This window comes from Tarenaya hassleriana, unplaced genomic scaffold (assembly GCF_000463585.1).
Source record: "Tarenaya hassleriana unplaced genomic scaffold, ASM46358v1 Cleome42, whole genome shotgun sequence".
NCBI classification, from domain to species: Eukaryota; Viridiplantae; Streptophyta; class Magnoliopsida; order Brassicales; family Cleomaceae; genus Tarenaya; species Tarenaya hassleriana.
The window spans coordinates 844,400-855,745 of NW_010966986.1; the positions used below are offsets into that span (position 1 = coordinate 844,400).

Consider the following 11,346-nt stretch of genomic DNA (forward strand, 5'->3'; position numbering starts at 1 on the left):
GTGTAGGGATTAAATCTGTTGAAATCGACGATAAGAACGAGAGATTGACGGTAATTGGAAACATCGATGTGTCGGTTATTGCCATTAAATTGAGGAAGATATGTAAATCATGCATCATCGATACGGTCGAACCGGTGAAAGAACCGGGGGCGAAACCAAAGCCGGGCCCTCCTAAACCGGACGTGGCTCCCGTTCCGGTTATCCCTCTGGGTTACCCATTCAATTACTATCCTTCGTCGTACGGAAGTTGTTACTATCATCCTCCCTATGCAAATGCCAAAATTGTGGAGGAAGAACCTAAAATTTGTGTGATTTTGTAAAAAAGTGTTCGGATGAATATTGTTTTTCCTATTGGCAATAAATATTTTATATAATATTTTTAAGAAATGTTTGTTTTTATTTTTGATTATAATACATTTGTTGTCATTATGAATACACACACGCTTGCAATTTTAAGAACATGTAATCATACAACAATTGCATTGGATATAGATAATTATTCTATTTTATTACAAGAAACTATGAAACGTCTGGTCTCGGTAGCTTCACATAAGATGTCCTCGAGACCTAAATATATATACAAAAAAAAAAGTAGAACTCACAAACCCTAAAAAAAAAAGATAACTTCCGGTGCAAGTAACAATAGACTGCAAGAGGACAAAACAGATCATCTTACCCGGTTCGGAGACAGGGAACTGGAACAATCAATGTCTGAACACAGCGCCGGAGAATACCGTGAAGGAGAAGCATACAGTTTCGGCCGGATCACCGGTGATTTAGGGTACGGTGATTTCACCGGTGACCGGAGAAGTGTAGGCGTTATGCTGTTTGAAGACAGTGGACTTTGGTGGTGCGGTGTGATTGGAGACGGCGGATGGCTTCTCCGGCCAAGATCCGAGATCCACGTGGATTTTTCCGGCGACTTTTCCGGTGGTAACATCTTAACTGTGAGTCTGGTTGGAAAAATGAGGAAAATGTTCAAATTGCTATCTTTACCTTAATGGTAGAAGCAGAAGTTACCTCTTATAAACCTCGACGTATCTGTCAGTCTCGTCGAAAATTTCCTCCTACGAGATCCAAACAATAACGTAACTGGTTATACCAGAAAAAAAAAAATCCGAGCAAGCATAAACCCTAGAGCAGGTTTAGATTCATTGATATGAAGATTGTTTTTATGAACAAAGAACCTGTATGAGTTCTTCCATGACATCTTCAAGAGTTATGATTCCGACCAGTTCCTCATCTTGTTCAGCATGGCTGTCAATGTATTGGACTGGACTCTGACAATAAACTTCATTACCAAATGTCCCGGGAATGCTCAAAATGACTTGATCATCTCTCTGTGCCTGTGGTGGTGATTTATAAGCTAATCCTACAAATGAGAAGAAAAAAAAATGGGCACAAGCCGAATTCTTGTCTCCATGGATATACTGATTTGTATTTTGTATTAACTGACCAAAAAAAGTCCGTACCTTTGGCGTTCTTGTGATCCAACGGACCGTTGATAACGTTCTTGGCTTCGACAACAGCAGCCATGTGGCTCCGACCCGTTTGGAATATGTTGAGTATGTCGTAAAGAGGGAGATTTGTATTCACCCTGTTCTTGCAGATTTCAGAATCAGTATGAACAAGTAAACGCCATAAGAGGGGAGAATCTATGATTCAGCTCAATTCTGAAACCACTCGGGTTAGTTTCAGAGAGAGTGCGTATACCGGGGCATTCTCCTGATCGGGATATCTCTGATCGTTGTCTCGTCTTCAGCTCGGATTTTTATCAAGTTCTTCACCTATTTCACCATAAAATAAGCAGAAACCCATGAGGGTAAAGGCAATATAGGAACAAAAACGAGAGTCTTGAACTTGTAAATTACTAACCAGGATAAATCCGATGATAGTTCTAGGGATTCCCGAGTAAATAGGCACACGACTATGACCTTCACTTGCTATTAATCCCAACGTCTTCCTGAGAAGCCGAAGCAAGAGAAACAATATACCAACATAAAGACAAACATTTGGCCAGAAACTATGCATGCAGAAGCAGGAAAGTTTCCAAGAAATCGTACTCATCAAGCTTTGTATTTATATCGAGCGAGAAGATCTCAGAAATGGGTGTCATGGCATCTTTTGCAGTCTTCTGGGTCATATCCAGAGCTCCTGATATGATTGTTGTTTCGTCGCGAGTCAGTTCCCCGCCTTTCCCTGCCTGGTTTTGGGGTTTAGGGTTAGGTGTCTAGGATGAACGTTGGAAATCTCAACTTTAATTAATTCTCATATGGAACAACAGAGGATCTGAAACAAAACCTCGTTTCCATGCATATGCACTAACATTTTGAGCTCCGCTCGTCTTAAAAGCGAAGACTGGTGCTTCCCGAGAAGCCAGTCCAGCAACTGCCGCACAAAAAAGAAAGAAAAATCCGAGTTATTCTTTCGTGAACAAGAAAACATCTCAAATCACTCAATCTGATGAATTTGATTCGGAGGCTTGCAAAGAGCACTAGTTTATCTCTCTAAACATGCATATCCAGCTTAATATAAATGTTCCCACAGCCTACAACTTGTTTACATATAGAATTATGACAGAATCTAGATGTTCAGTGTTCTTCTTTTGTTCTTGTTAATGGACCAGAGGTTTGATTGATGCTGATTAAAAAAAAAAAGGTTTGATCCTTTAGCCGAGTACCTTGCTGATTGGATAGGCTAATGGAAAGAGAACTATGACAATTAACCGAACCAGAAAAGATAGTTTTGCCCCGATGCTCAGTCCGTATCGGGAACATACGGCTTGCGGTAGAATCTGCAGAAAGTAAAAATATATCAGAAACACGCAGTAAAATTTGCGTTCATGTTGCATGGGAAAAGTCATTTTTACCTCACCAAAGGCAAGTATGAGAGTCACCGATATCAGGATAGCGCCCCAAGCAGGAAGCAAAGCGTCAACGAAGATCGGTAAAGCCTTGTGATTTGATACACATCGAACCCCTAACCGGTAAATGCTACAACTCCAAACTCTTAAACAAGTTGTGTATGTACAGAAACTTAGGCACCACATATTACCTCCATGGCCATAGCATTGCCTATCAGAAGTGTGCACAGAAGAAGATGCTGATTCTTAACGAGTGGCAGAATCTTTTCTGATAAATTTGAACAAATATTTTAAGACTGGTGTTTAAGGTAAGAATAAAAGTAATAGAGAGAGAGCGCTTAATAAGACTGACCAGCGTTTCTGCGTTCATGGGGTTCACCAGCTTTGATCATGACCTCGAGCTCGACAAGACTAAGGGACATGAGCCCTAGAGTCAGTCCTGACATTAACCCTGCAAATAACACGAGGGCAACGCATATGATAAGGTAAACCCAGAACATGGTTTCACAACAAGGTACATCGTTTGCTGCCATGTTCTTAGTTTTTAGACAAGTTAGATCATTTGAAGGCTCAAAGGACAAAACAGATGTTTGTTTGATATGAGTGTTGAGACCGAGAGAACTATGAACTAAATAGCAGCAAAGGATGACATAATATACCAACTGCTTCACCATGAGACCCAAATCCAAGAACCAACTTCCAAAACTTCAAAAAAAAAAAACTATGTTTATGTCCTAGAATCACCATCACCTACACCGAAAGCATCCATTGGTACAGATGGTTATAAGGGTAATATAGTATTTGTGTATACACAGGATTTAGCTTAGGTTTTCTACATATTTGTGTATATACACAAATATTTACATAATAATGGTAGGAACAATCAAAATTGTAGCCCAAACTTGGGTAGTTCAACCGGTGGAACGGGGGCGCAAAGCGTCTGTCCCGTCTCGAGTTCGAACCTCAAGTTTGGGGAGGGAGCGTATAATTCAAATCACATGGCTGGCTCTCGGCACCGAGATTAGTCTGGGTTTCGGCCCATGATGCTCGGTTATCCAAAAAAAAAACAATCAAAATTGTAGGATCAACAAGAAGAACCAAACTAGGACACCATTTACTTATTTAGAACCAAGCCAAGTCTCGTTTGATTTTCTTGCACCATTGTAGCATGCATGGTACCTCATTGCAGATTTCAGGACCTGGAAATAACATTATAGCTATCGGTCCAATGGGATTCAATCTTGATGTTCACACATAATTCTAATCACTATTGTCCGCAAATGTCGTAATACTCAATAGAAAAAACGATGGCAGGCTAAGAAGAAATACAAGAAAGAAGACGCCGAAGGAGCAGGTGAGAAAAAGGAGAAGGCCTTTTATGATATCCCACCAGATAATGACTGTCTAAAGAAGCAAATGAACAGCCTCAACGCCTATGATATGAATATTAAAAATCTATCAAGGAAGGGTCAGATACAAGCAAATGGCTCCTTAAATGACGCCTTTAGAAGTATTTTAATACTTCAGAAGTTAAGCTACTACAGGTTATAGAAAATGCAGTATTAAGACAGTTTTAAACCAAGTCACGGTCATATGAGCAGTGACACAACAGACAAATGGATCAAACATGTACTAAAGTTTCTTGTCTTGGCCGAGAATATGTCAATTTTTGTCAAGATCTTATACTGAACACTTACATCAAATGAACAGAATGAACCTGGTACAGTCTTCTTCTTTTAATACCCTTTATCCAAAAAAGAACACAAGGCACAGTCTTCTTCTATTTAACAGAGGTGATGATGCTTCTTAAGCAATGCCTGGAGCTGTAATGAACAAATAGATAAAACAAAAGACTATCTTCTTCTATAAAAAAAACTCATCATTGTTCCCAATTACTTACATCATGTTCCATTAACAGATAGTTTATCGGTTTCCTCAACCAAGGATTTAAAACATTAAAAAAAATGTACCCTTTGAATTGTGGAGTTGATGAAAGTGAATTCATGGCCGAGTAGAAGCCGACAAATCTAAGAAACCCATTTGAGAAAAAGTGCCTGAAACAAAGACATTCGAAACAATTTGGTTAGGCAAACATCCTCCAATTAGCATGCAAAGACTTCAAGAAAGAAAGATTTGAACAATTTCATCCAAATTTTAGCGTATAAACTTGAACCCAAATGACACGAAATTTACTCAGTGACGGGGAAATGTCTCACCTTTAACTCAAAAAAGCTGTAGCTCCCGGGAAGAAACAGACAACATACGACAAATTAGATTGATATGCAAATTTCAGGAGTATTTGTTGATCACCCATAATTCTTCTGCAACCATTGAAGAAATTGAAATCTTCCGAAAAGATTTCACGGGTTTCTTCCACCACCTTCTTTTAATGGGTAACGAAGCAGACGAAAACAGAAGAGGGAGACTAACCTCCGGTGTGTAATCAACATGTTGCTAGCTTCAACCGGGAAAAGATCGTCCCCTATCCTCCCCTGGATGACAATTAAAAAAAAAAAAAAAAAAGCGCATGACTGATGTCTAACAGTAATGTCTTCATGGTCTAGTTTCGTATATATGAGTCTACTACCTACGGCCCATATAACGGCCCAATAAGACTTTCATGGGCCAAATCGCTTAGGCCATGTTTGACATCCTCTGCTTCTGTAGCTCGCATTTCCTTTCTTGCATCTGGAAACTGTCAGAGTTTTCGCCGGAGTCCGTAGAGAGAGAGGGAAAGTGATCGTGTACTTCGACCGTTGGTGGCAGAGATGTTCCTCCGTGCGATCGGACGGCCATTGTTGGCGAAAGTGAAGCAGACGACCGGGATCGTTGGTCTGGACGTGGTCCCCAACGCCAGGGAGGTGTTGATCGATCTGTACTCCAAAACCCTAAAGGAGATTACGGCGGTGCCGGAGGACGAAGGCTACAGGAAAGCTGTTGAAAGTTTCACTCGCCACCGTCTCAAGGTTTGTCAGGAAGAGAAAGATTGGGAGGTGATCGAGAAGCGGCTCGGTTGTGGCCAGGTCGAGGAGCTCATCGAGGAAGCTCGCGATGAGCTCACTCTCATCGGAAAAATGATAGGTCCGCATTCTTCTTCTTCTTCGTTTCATTCGACCCATCGCCTTGTGATTTTGTTTGGTTGCTGAGAATGCTTGAGGAAAAAAAAAGGTTTTCTGTGATCGTATTGTAGCATTTGGTTTCATATTGGCTGCTGAGAATTTTAAAATGTGAAATAGAATTTGAATTTTGAGGCTTTACGGACAGTGAAATTTCGTGTTGTCTGAAAAGAAAAGACTTGCAACTTTGATCCATTATCTGTGGAATCATTGCTGAAGATATATGATGGCGTTCCACGCTGTGGCTGCATCAAAATGCTTTGAAAGTTTAGGTCTTTTTGGAGATCCAACAAGAAACTTGAGAGAAACCGGTTACCGTTTGAATGTGGTTGTCGTGAAAGAAGAAAGAAACATGAAGGAAACTAGTCACTGTTTGAATGTTATCCTTGTGAATGTCTGTGAATCTCAGTAACACAACAGGAGTATCCATCCATTGGTTGTAACATGCCCTCGGGCTAACTTTGGTGGTTTAGTGTTTGGGTCTTTTAATTTACTATGGAATTGTACTGCTTTCTGTCAGCCTCTTCATAACGGGTTTCGTGATATTTCCTCTTGGGATTTTTCAGAGTGGGATCCTTGGGGTGTTCCTGATGACTACGAGTGTGAAGTCATTGAGAATGATGCACCCATTCCCAAGCATGTTCCACAGCATCGGCCCGGACCCCTTCCCGAGGAGTTCTACAGGACCCTTGAAGCTGTAACTTCTCAAAAGGAGATTCCAGCTTCTAGCTCCGAGTCACAGTTGAAGGAGTAGCTTTCCGGCTCTGCATTGTATGTGCTGGAAAAAAATCTCGGTTTCTTCTCTTGTTATTGTTTGTTTTCCTCTAGCTTGATCTAGAGTTGTTCCCAGTATGACGTTAAAAGGCAAATAATCTAATCTACGAGTTGAAAAATGGCACATACGGTATTTCAAATCTTATCTTTGTTACTCATCTATGATTTATCCAAATGATATTTCCCTTTTTTGCAAGAATTTTAGTTCACCATTGTTAAAGGTATGAATCTGGTTATTATTATCTCTTACAACTTGTAGACCTACTGACTAACCGCTTCGCAAAGGGTCATGAAATCATGGCAGTCTTTAAACAGGGTTTTGTTCTTAACCACACGGATCACAGCCTCAGGCGGTGCATTGCACTCTGAAAGCTCGCATCTTCATTATCACGGTATCTATAACCTTCTCTTTTGAAGCGATTTAACATTTTGGCTGGCGAAGTTGTGTACTTTCCCATGAACTTCCACAGAGCTTTGGCTGGGATTCGTGCTTGTAGATTCTCTTTACAAGTCTGGCAGAAGAATGTAGAAAGGCTGGATCAAACGGGGCGAGTGCTATGCCTTTGTCCATCTTGGTCTATTGATCGGAAATACTCGGACCCGTTCTATTGAATTTACCATTGCTTCAAGCAAACAGCTAAGAGCAAGAAAGTTACTGAGTAACAGGCTCGGTTCCTAACAATCTAATGCCCTCAAATGGAGAGAGGGCAGTAGCAATGCCGCCATTTGATTCCAACCCATTCCAAGAAACCGCTACAGGCTCAGGTATCTCGTCGCAAAAACGCTTGTTTGCATGTTCATGGCAACTGCGTTTTCCGTACATTTCGCTGCTAAAAACCGTGTTTTACAGAATAAGAGAGAAGATGTTTGCAAGTTTCAGGAGCACAGCAGAGATGAACCCAGCCAGGTAAATTTCTGAACTGATCCCAATCTTCTTGATGATCATTTGTGCCATTTCATGCTTATCCACCTCGTGACCAAGTTCCATATACGCATAACTCGCCTTATGCGATATTGCATACTCATGGAAGATTAAACGACGACGTTTGCAAAGCATCATCGTCCATCCATGAGATTTTCATGTACATATCTGTAAATGCGTTTCCGACTTTGGATAAATACCGAAACCCTAAATATCCACAGCTTCGTCTAATACGTGACTGTATAAAGACTTTTGATACATTAGGTCACACAAAATTCCTCTAGATTAAAAGAGTACCATTACATATCCGAAAAAGAAAAAATCACGCCTAAGAGAAAGAAGTGTAATGAAAGTTTCAGAAGATTGGATCAAACGAAGACAAGAGTCTTTTTGACTTTTGCGGATTTGGACATTGGCTTTACATGGCATTCTAAGATACGTAAGATTCTCCAAACACATATCTCGATGCATGCATGCACCCACCTCGATCCGATCGATACGTTAAATAATGGAAGAAACATTGAGAGCAAGAGAAGTTTTGAGTTCACGGGTGACCAACCTAAGTTCAGCCCGTGAATACACACATACATACACCCATATATATATATGTATGATATACATGTGTGCATATAAACATAGAGGAGACATCCACTTGACCATTGCTTGGCTAAAAGCCAAGGGAAGAAACAACAATGTAACACTTACAGGGATGCAACAAGACGACAAAGACATTCTTTGAAACACGCGATCCATGACTATTAACTTTAAATAATAATAATAATAGTATGAGTTTTGTATTTTTGGTTGGATAGATGGAGAATGAGACCCGTGAACACCACTTTGTCCCCCATGTTCCAACGTGGCTTCTGCCAATTCAAGATGCGGTAGTGGATAAAAAGATAAAATTTAATCCAATTAAATCATATATAATTATATTTAAATTGTATTTGTTATAAAAATAGATTATACGTGTTTTCTTAAAATGCAATTAATCAAATTTAGAACGGAATACAACAATATTTTTTTTTAGAAAATAAGGTTAAAAAAAACAACAAATCCAACAACCGGACGGAAAACGTTTGTCACTCTAATGAGGTTCACTTCAGACTCATCCGAAAACATATGTCACTGTCCGATGAACCACACTACACTACACTATACCTTTGTCCGATATCGCATTATTGGAAATTATTGAGATGTTCAAATGTTTAGCTATCTTTAAATTTAACACATTATCTGTTACATGTTTATTAGAAAATTGTATATACAGGGTTTATATAATTCTAAATTATTTACATATTAATGTATTTATATAACTAGATATTCTACGAAACAAAACTATGTTGTTGATTTAGTTTTTCTTATTATCAATGATAATAATTATTTTACAATTTGTTATTTCTGCATAGTTGTTAAACAAAATTAAACAAGAAAGTGGGATGCTATCATCATTTATCTCTTGGAACCCGAAACTCTTCTGAGAAGAACAAGAAAACACAGCAGACGGTAGAGGAGGAAGAAGCCGAGCAAGACGTAGACATTGAACCATCTCTGTCTCTCGTGAAGGCCTTTCTTCTCCAACACGGTGCTTCCAGTGACCAGACAGATCTTCCCTTCAGCTCCCTCCATCCAGACCAGGCATCTCGATACCAGACACGAGTACTCGTTTATCAGCAGCGCGTCTAAGGCGTACCTATACATGGAGAAGAAGTACATGAAGATCCAGTACTTGGGAAGGCTGTCTTTCGATATGAAATACCCCGAGAACAAGAAGAAACCCGCCAGGAGAACTGTCACTAGAGAGGTCCCCGCTATGTAATTTGGCGCCAGAGAGCTCAGGAACAGCACGAAGGAATTCGCCATTAGAACGATTACCCAGATGACCAGCACAAAGTATCCGAAAGCTTGCCATGAAAAGCAGAGGCCGACGAGAAAATAGACTGACAGAGAGTAGATGACGGAAATGACGAGTAAGTAGGGCAGGAAGACGAGGGTATTCGCCAGAAGATAAGACGAGAGCCTGTAAACTCCGCTCGAGGTTTCTCGTAGAAGAATGGGCCGTTCGTTGATGAAGATGGGGAGAGTTTCCGTGGTCGAGGAGAGGAGAAAAGTGAGCGTGAATGCGAAAAGACCGAACCTTTTGTTGATCCCTTGAAACCCACTTCCGATATTGATGTATATGGTGCCTAAGACAAGACCAACTATAAGTGCTTCTAACGTGTTGGTCAGAAGCAGTTGCCTCGTACGGTATATGATCTTCCAGAACCTTCTCGAAAGAAGGTTTATCTCTGTGATTCTCGAGGGTCTACGCCGAACAGTACACTGTTTTGCTCTCTGGTTCTCATTTTCTGGTAACTGGTCAGCCGAACAGTCCGTCGCATTTGCTGATGGCGACGAACTAGGGAGAGAAATACCGCCATTTTTGCTGGCCTCGTGGAGGTCACTGAGTATTTCCATGGCGTATTCGAGTGAATTCAGCTGTGGAGGAACTGTAAATCCCTTGGAGAGCAAGAAACCTTCAAGAGAATCAATCCTTCCATGGTACATGACAGTTCCTTTGGACAGAAGTAACAGCCGATCAATAACAGACAGTATCTTGAAGCTGGGTTGGTGAATGGACAAGATCACAGTGCGCTGTCTGGACGTAGCTATCGTCTTAAGAATCTGAACAACGTCAAAAGCCGATTTGCTATCCAAACCCGAAGTGGGTTCATCCAGAAGAAGAAAACACGGATCGTGAAGAAGGCTCAAACCAATAGAAACCCTTCTACGTTCACCACCAGACAGACCTTGACCAAGTCTAGTATCTGCCAAGTGCGTAAGGTTAAGCTCTTTAAGCAGAGAACGGACAACATCGGACACTTGGGTTTGGTCGGTGATCAAGAGACGTGCGGCGAAGAAAAACGTCTCGGAAACGGTGAGGAGAGGGAAGAAGGCGTCGTACTGAGGAACGTAAGAAGAGATCTTGCGGTAAGAAGAAGGGTTTATGGGAAGAGAGTTAAGGAGGATGGATCCGGCTGTGGGAGAGGTTCTCGCGGCGAGGATATCGAGTAGGGTTGATTTTCCGGCGCCGCTTGGGCCGACCACGGCGAGGATCTCGCCGGAAAATGCGGTGAGATAGATGTTGCGGAGGATGTAAGTGGGTGGCTCTGCCGCGCATTGCTTGAAAGGGACGAGGAATGGCAAAATGTGGGAGAGGTCGGCTCGGGGTTTCGCGTAGGAGATGGATGAGGTTTTCAGTTCGTAGCTCTGCGGCGGCGCCGACGTCGCCGACGGTGGTGACGGCGGCGACGGTGGTGATGGCGGTGAAGGAGACTGAGTTTCCATAGAGTTTGGTGGGAGAGTGAGATGGAGAGAGAGGAGAGAGAGAGTGTGTGGTAAGAGGAGATCTTTTATATAGTGTAATGTAATGTTGCAAATTGACAATTTAATATATACATATATATGTTTTTGTTTCTAGTTTTAGATTGGTTGGTTGGTTATGAAAGGTTCGGATTCCTGTATTTGTTGAACTGTGTTTATTTCCATTACAAGATTTCGGATAAGATAAGATTTATAGGTGTGATTTACTTCGACCTAAATTAAGGTCGAAGGTAATCTCATAAAAAAGTTATATATATATATATATATATATATATATATATATATATATATATATATATATATATATA

At 40.9% G+C, this 11,346-nt stretch overlaps 4 protein-coding genes across 14 annotated transcripts in view; 2 read left to right on the forward strand and 2 right to left on the reverse strand.

Moving 5' to 3' along the window:
* Positions 1-383, forward strand: part of LOC104825116 — a 1,291-nt gene extending 908 nt beyond the window's left edge. Inside the window, exon 3 of the mRNA XM_010557392.1 lies at positions 7-383. Coding sequence (XP_010555694.1) covers positions 7-320 — 314 coding nt within the window. The 3' untranslated portion in view covers positions 321-383. The remainder of the gene's footprint in view (positions 1-6) is intronic.
* An 86-nt stretch (positions 384-469) lies between these two features.
* LOC104825115 (DUF21 domain-containing protein At5g52790) lies at positions 470-5,372 on the reverse strand. Of its 10 annotated transcripts, XM_010557389.1 has the most exons (18): positions 5,294-5,372; positions 5,080-5,184; positions 4,834-4,917; positions 4,561-4,686; positions 3,982-4,062; positions 3,216-3,314; positions 3,055-3,131; positions 2,870-2,953; positions 2,681-2,794; positions 2,302-2,388; positions 2,064-2,203; positions 1,876-1,963; positions 1,714-1,787; positions 1,473-1,597; positions 1,188-1,372; positions 1,021-1,067; positions 677-953; positions 470-567 (listed from the first exon to the last, which is right to left on the reverse strand). In XM_010557389.1, exons 6-18 carry the CDS (start codon positions 3,307-3,309, stop codon positions 520-522), a joined length of 1,440 nt encoding a protein of 479 aa, XP_010555691.1. In that variant the 5' UTR covers positions 3,310-3,314; positions 3,982-4,062; positions 4,561-4,686; positions 4,834-4,917; positions 5,080-5,184; positions 5,294-5,372; the 3' UTR covers positions 470-519. The 10 variants fall into 10 exon arrangements, with proteins under 10 accessions (XP_010555691.1, XP_019059463.1, XP_010555689.1 ...); XM_019203918.1 differs by lacking the exon at positions 3,982-4,062 and having other exon boundaries at positions 4,581-4,686; XM_010557387.1 differs by lacking the exon at positions 3,982-4,062.
* Positions 5,373-5,540: 168 nt separating this feature from the next.
* Positions 5,541-6,913, forward strand: LOC104825117 (probable NADH dehydrogenase [ubiquinone] 1 alpha subcomplex subunit 5, mitochondrial). Its single transcript, XM_010557393.2, has 2 exons — positions 5,541-5,944; positions 6,546-6,913. Exons 1-2 carry the CDS (start codon positions 5,632-5,634, stop codon positions 6,731-6,733), a joined length of 501 nt encoding a protein of 166 aa, XP_010555695.1. The 5' UTR covers positions 5,541-5,631; the 3' UTR covers positions 6,734-6,913.
* A 2,092-nt stretch (positions 6,914-9,005) lies between these two features.
* On the reverse strand, positions 9,006-11,157 carry LOC104825118 (ABC transporter G family member 8). Of its 2 annotated transcripts, XM_010557395.2 has the most exons (2): positions 9,458-11,157; positions 9,196-9,368 (listed from the first exon to the last, which is right to left on the reverse strand). In XM_010557395.2, exons 1-2 carry the CDS (start codon positions 11,000-11,002, stop codon positions 9,291-9,293), a joined length of 1,623 nt encoding a protein of 540 aa, XP_010555697.1. In that variant the 5' UTR covers positions 11,003-11,157; the 3' UTR covers positions 9,196-9,290. The 2 variants fall into 2 exon arrangements, with proteins under 2 accessions (XP_010555696.1, XP_010555697.1); XM_010557394.2 differs by having other exon boundaries at positions 9,006-11,152.
* Positions 11,158-11,346: the final 189 nt, after the last annotated feature.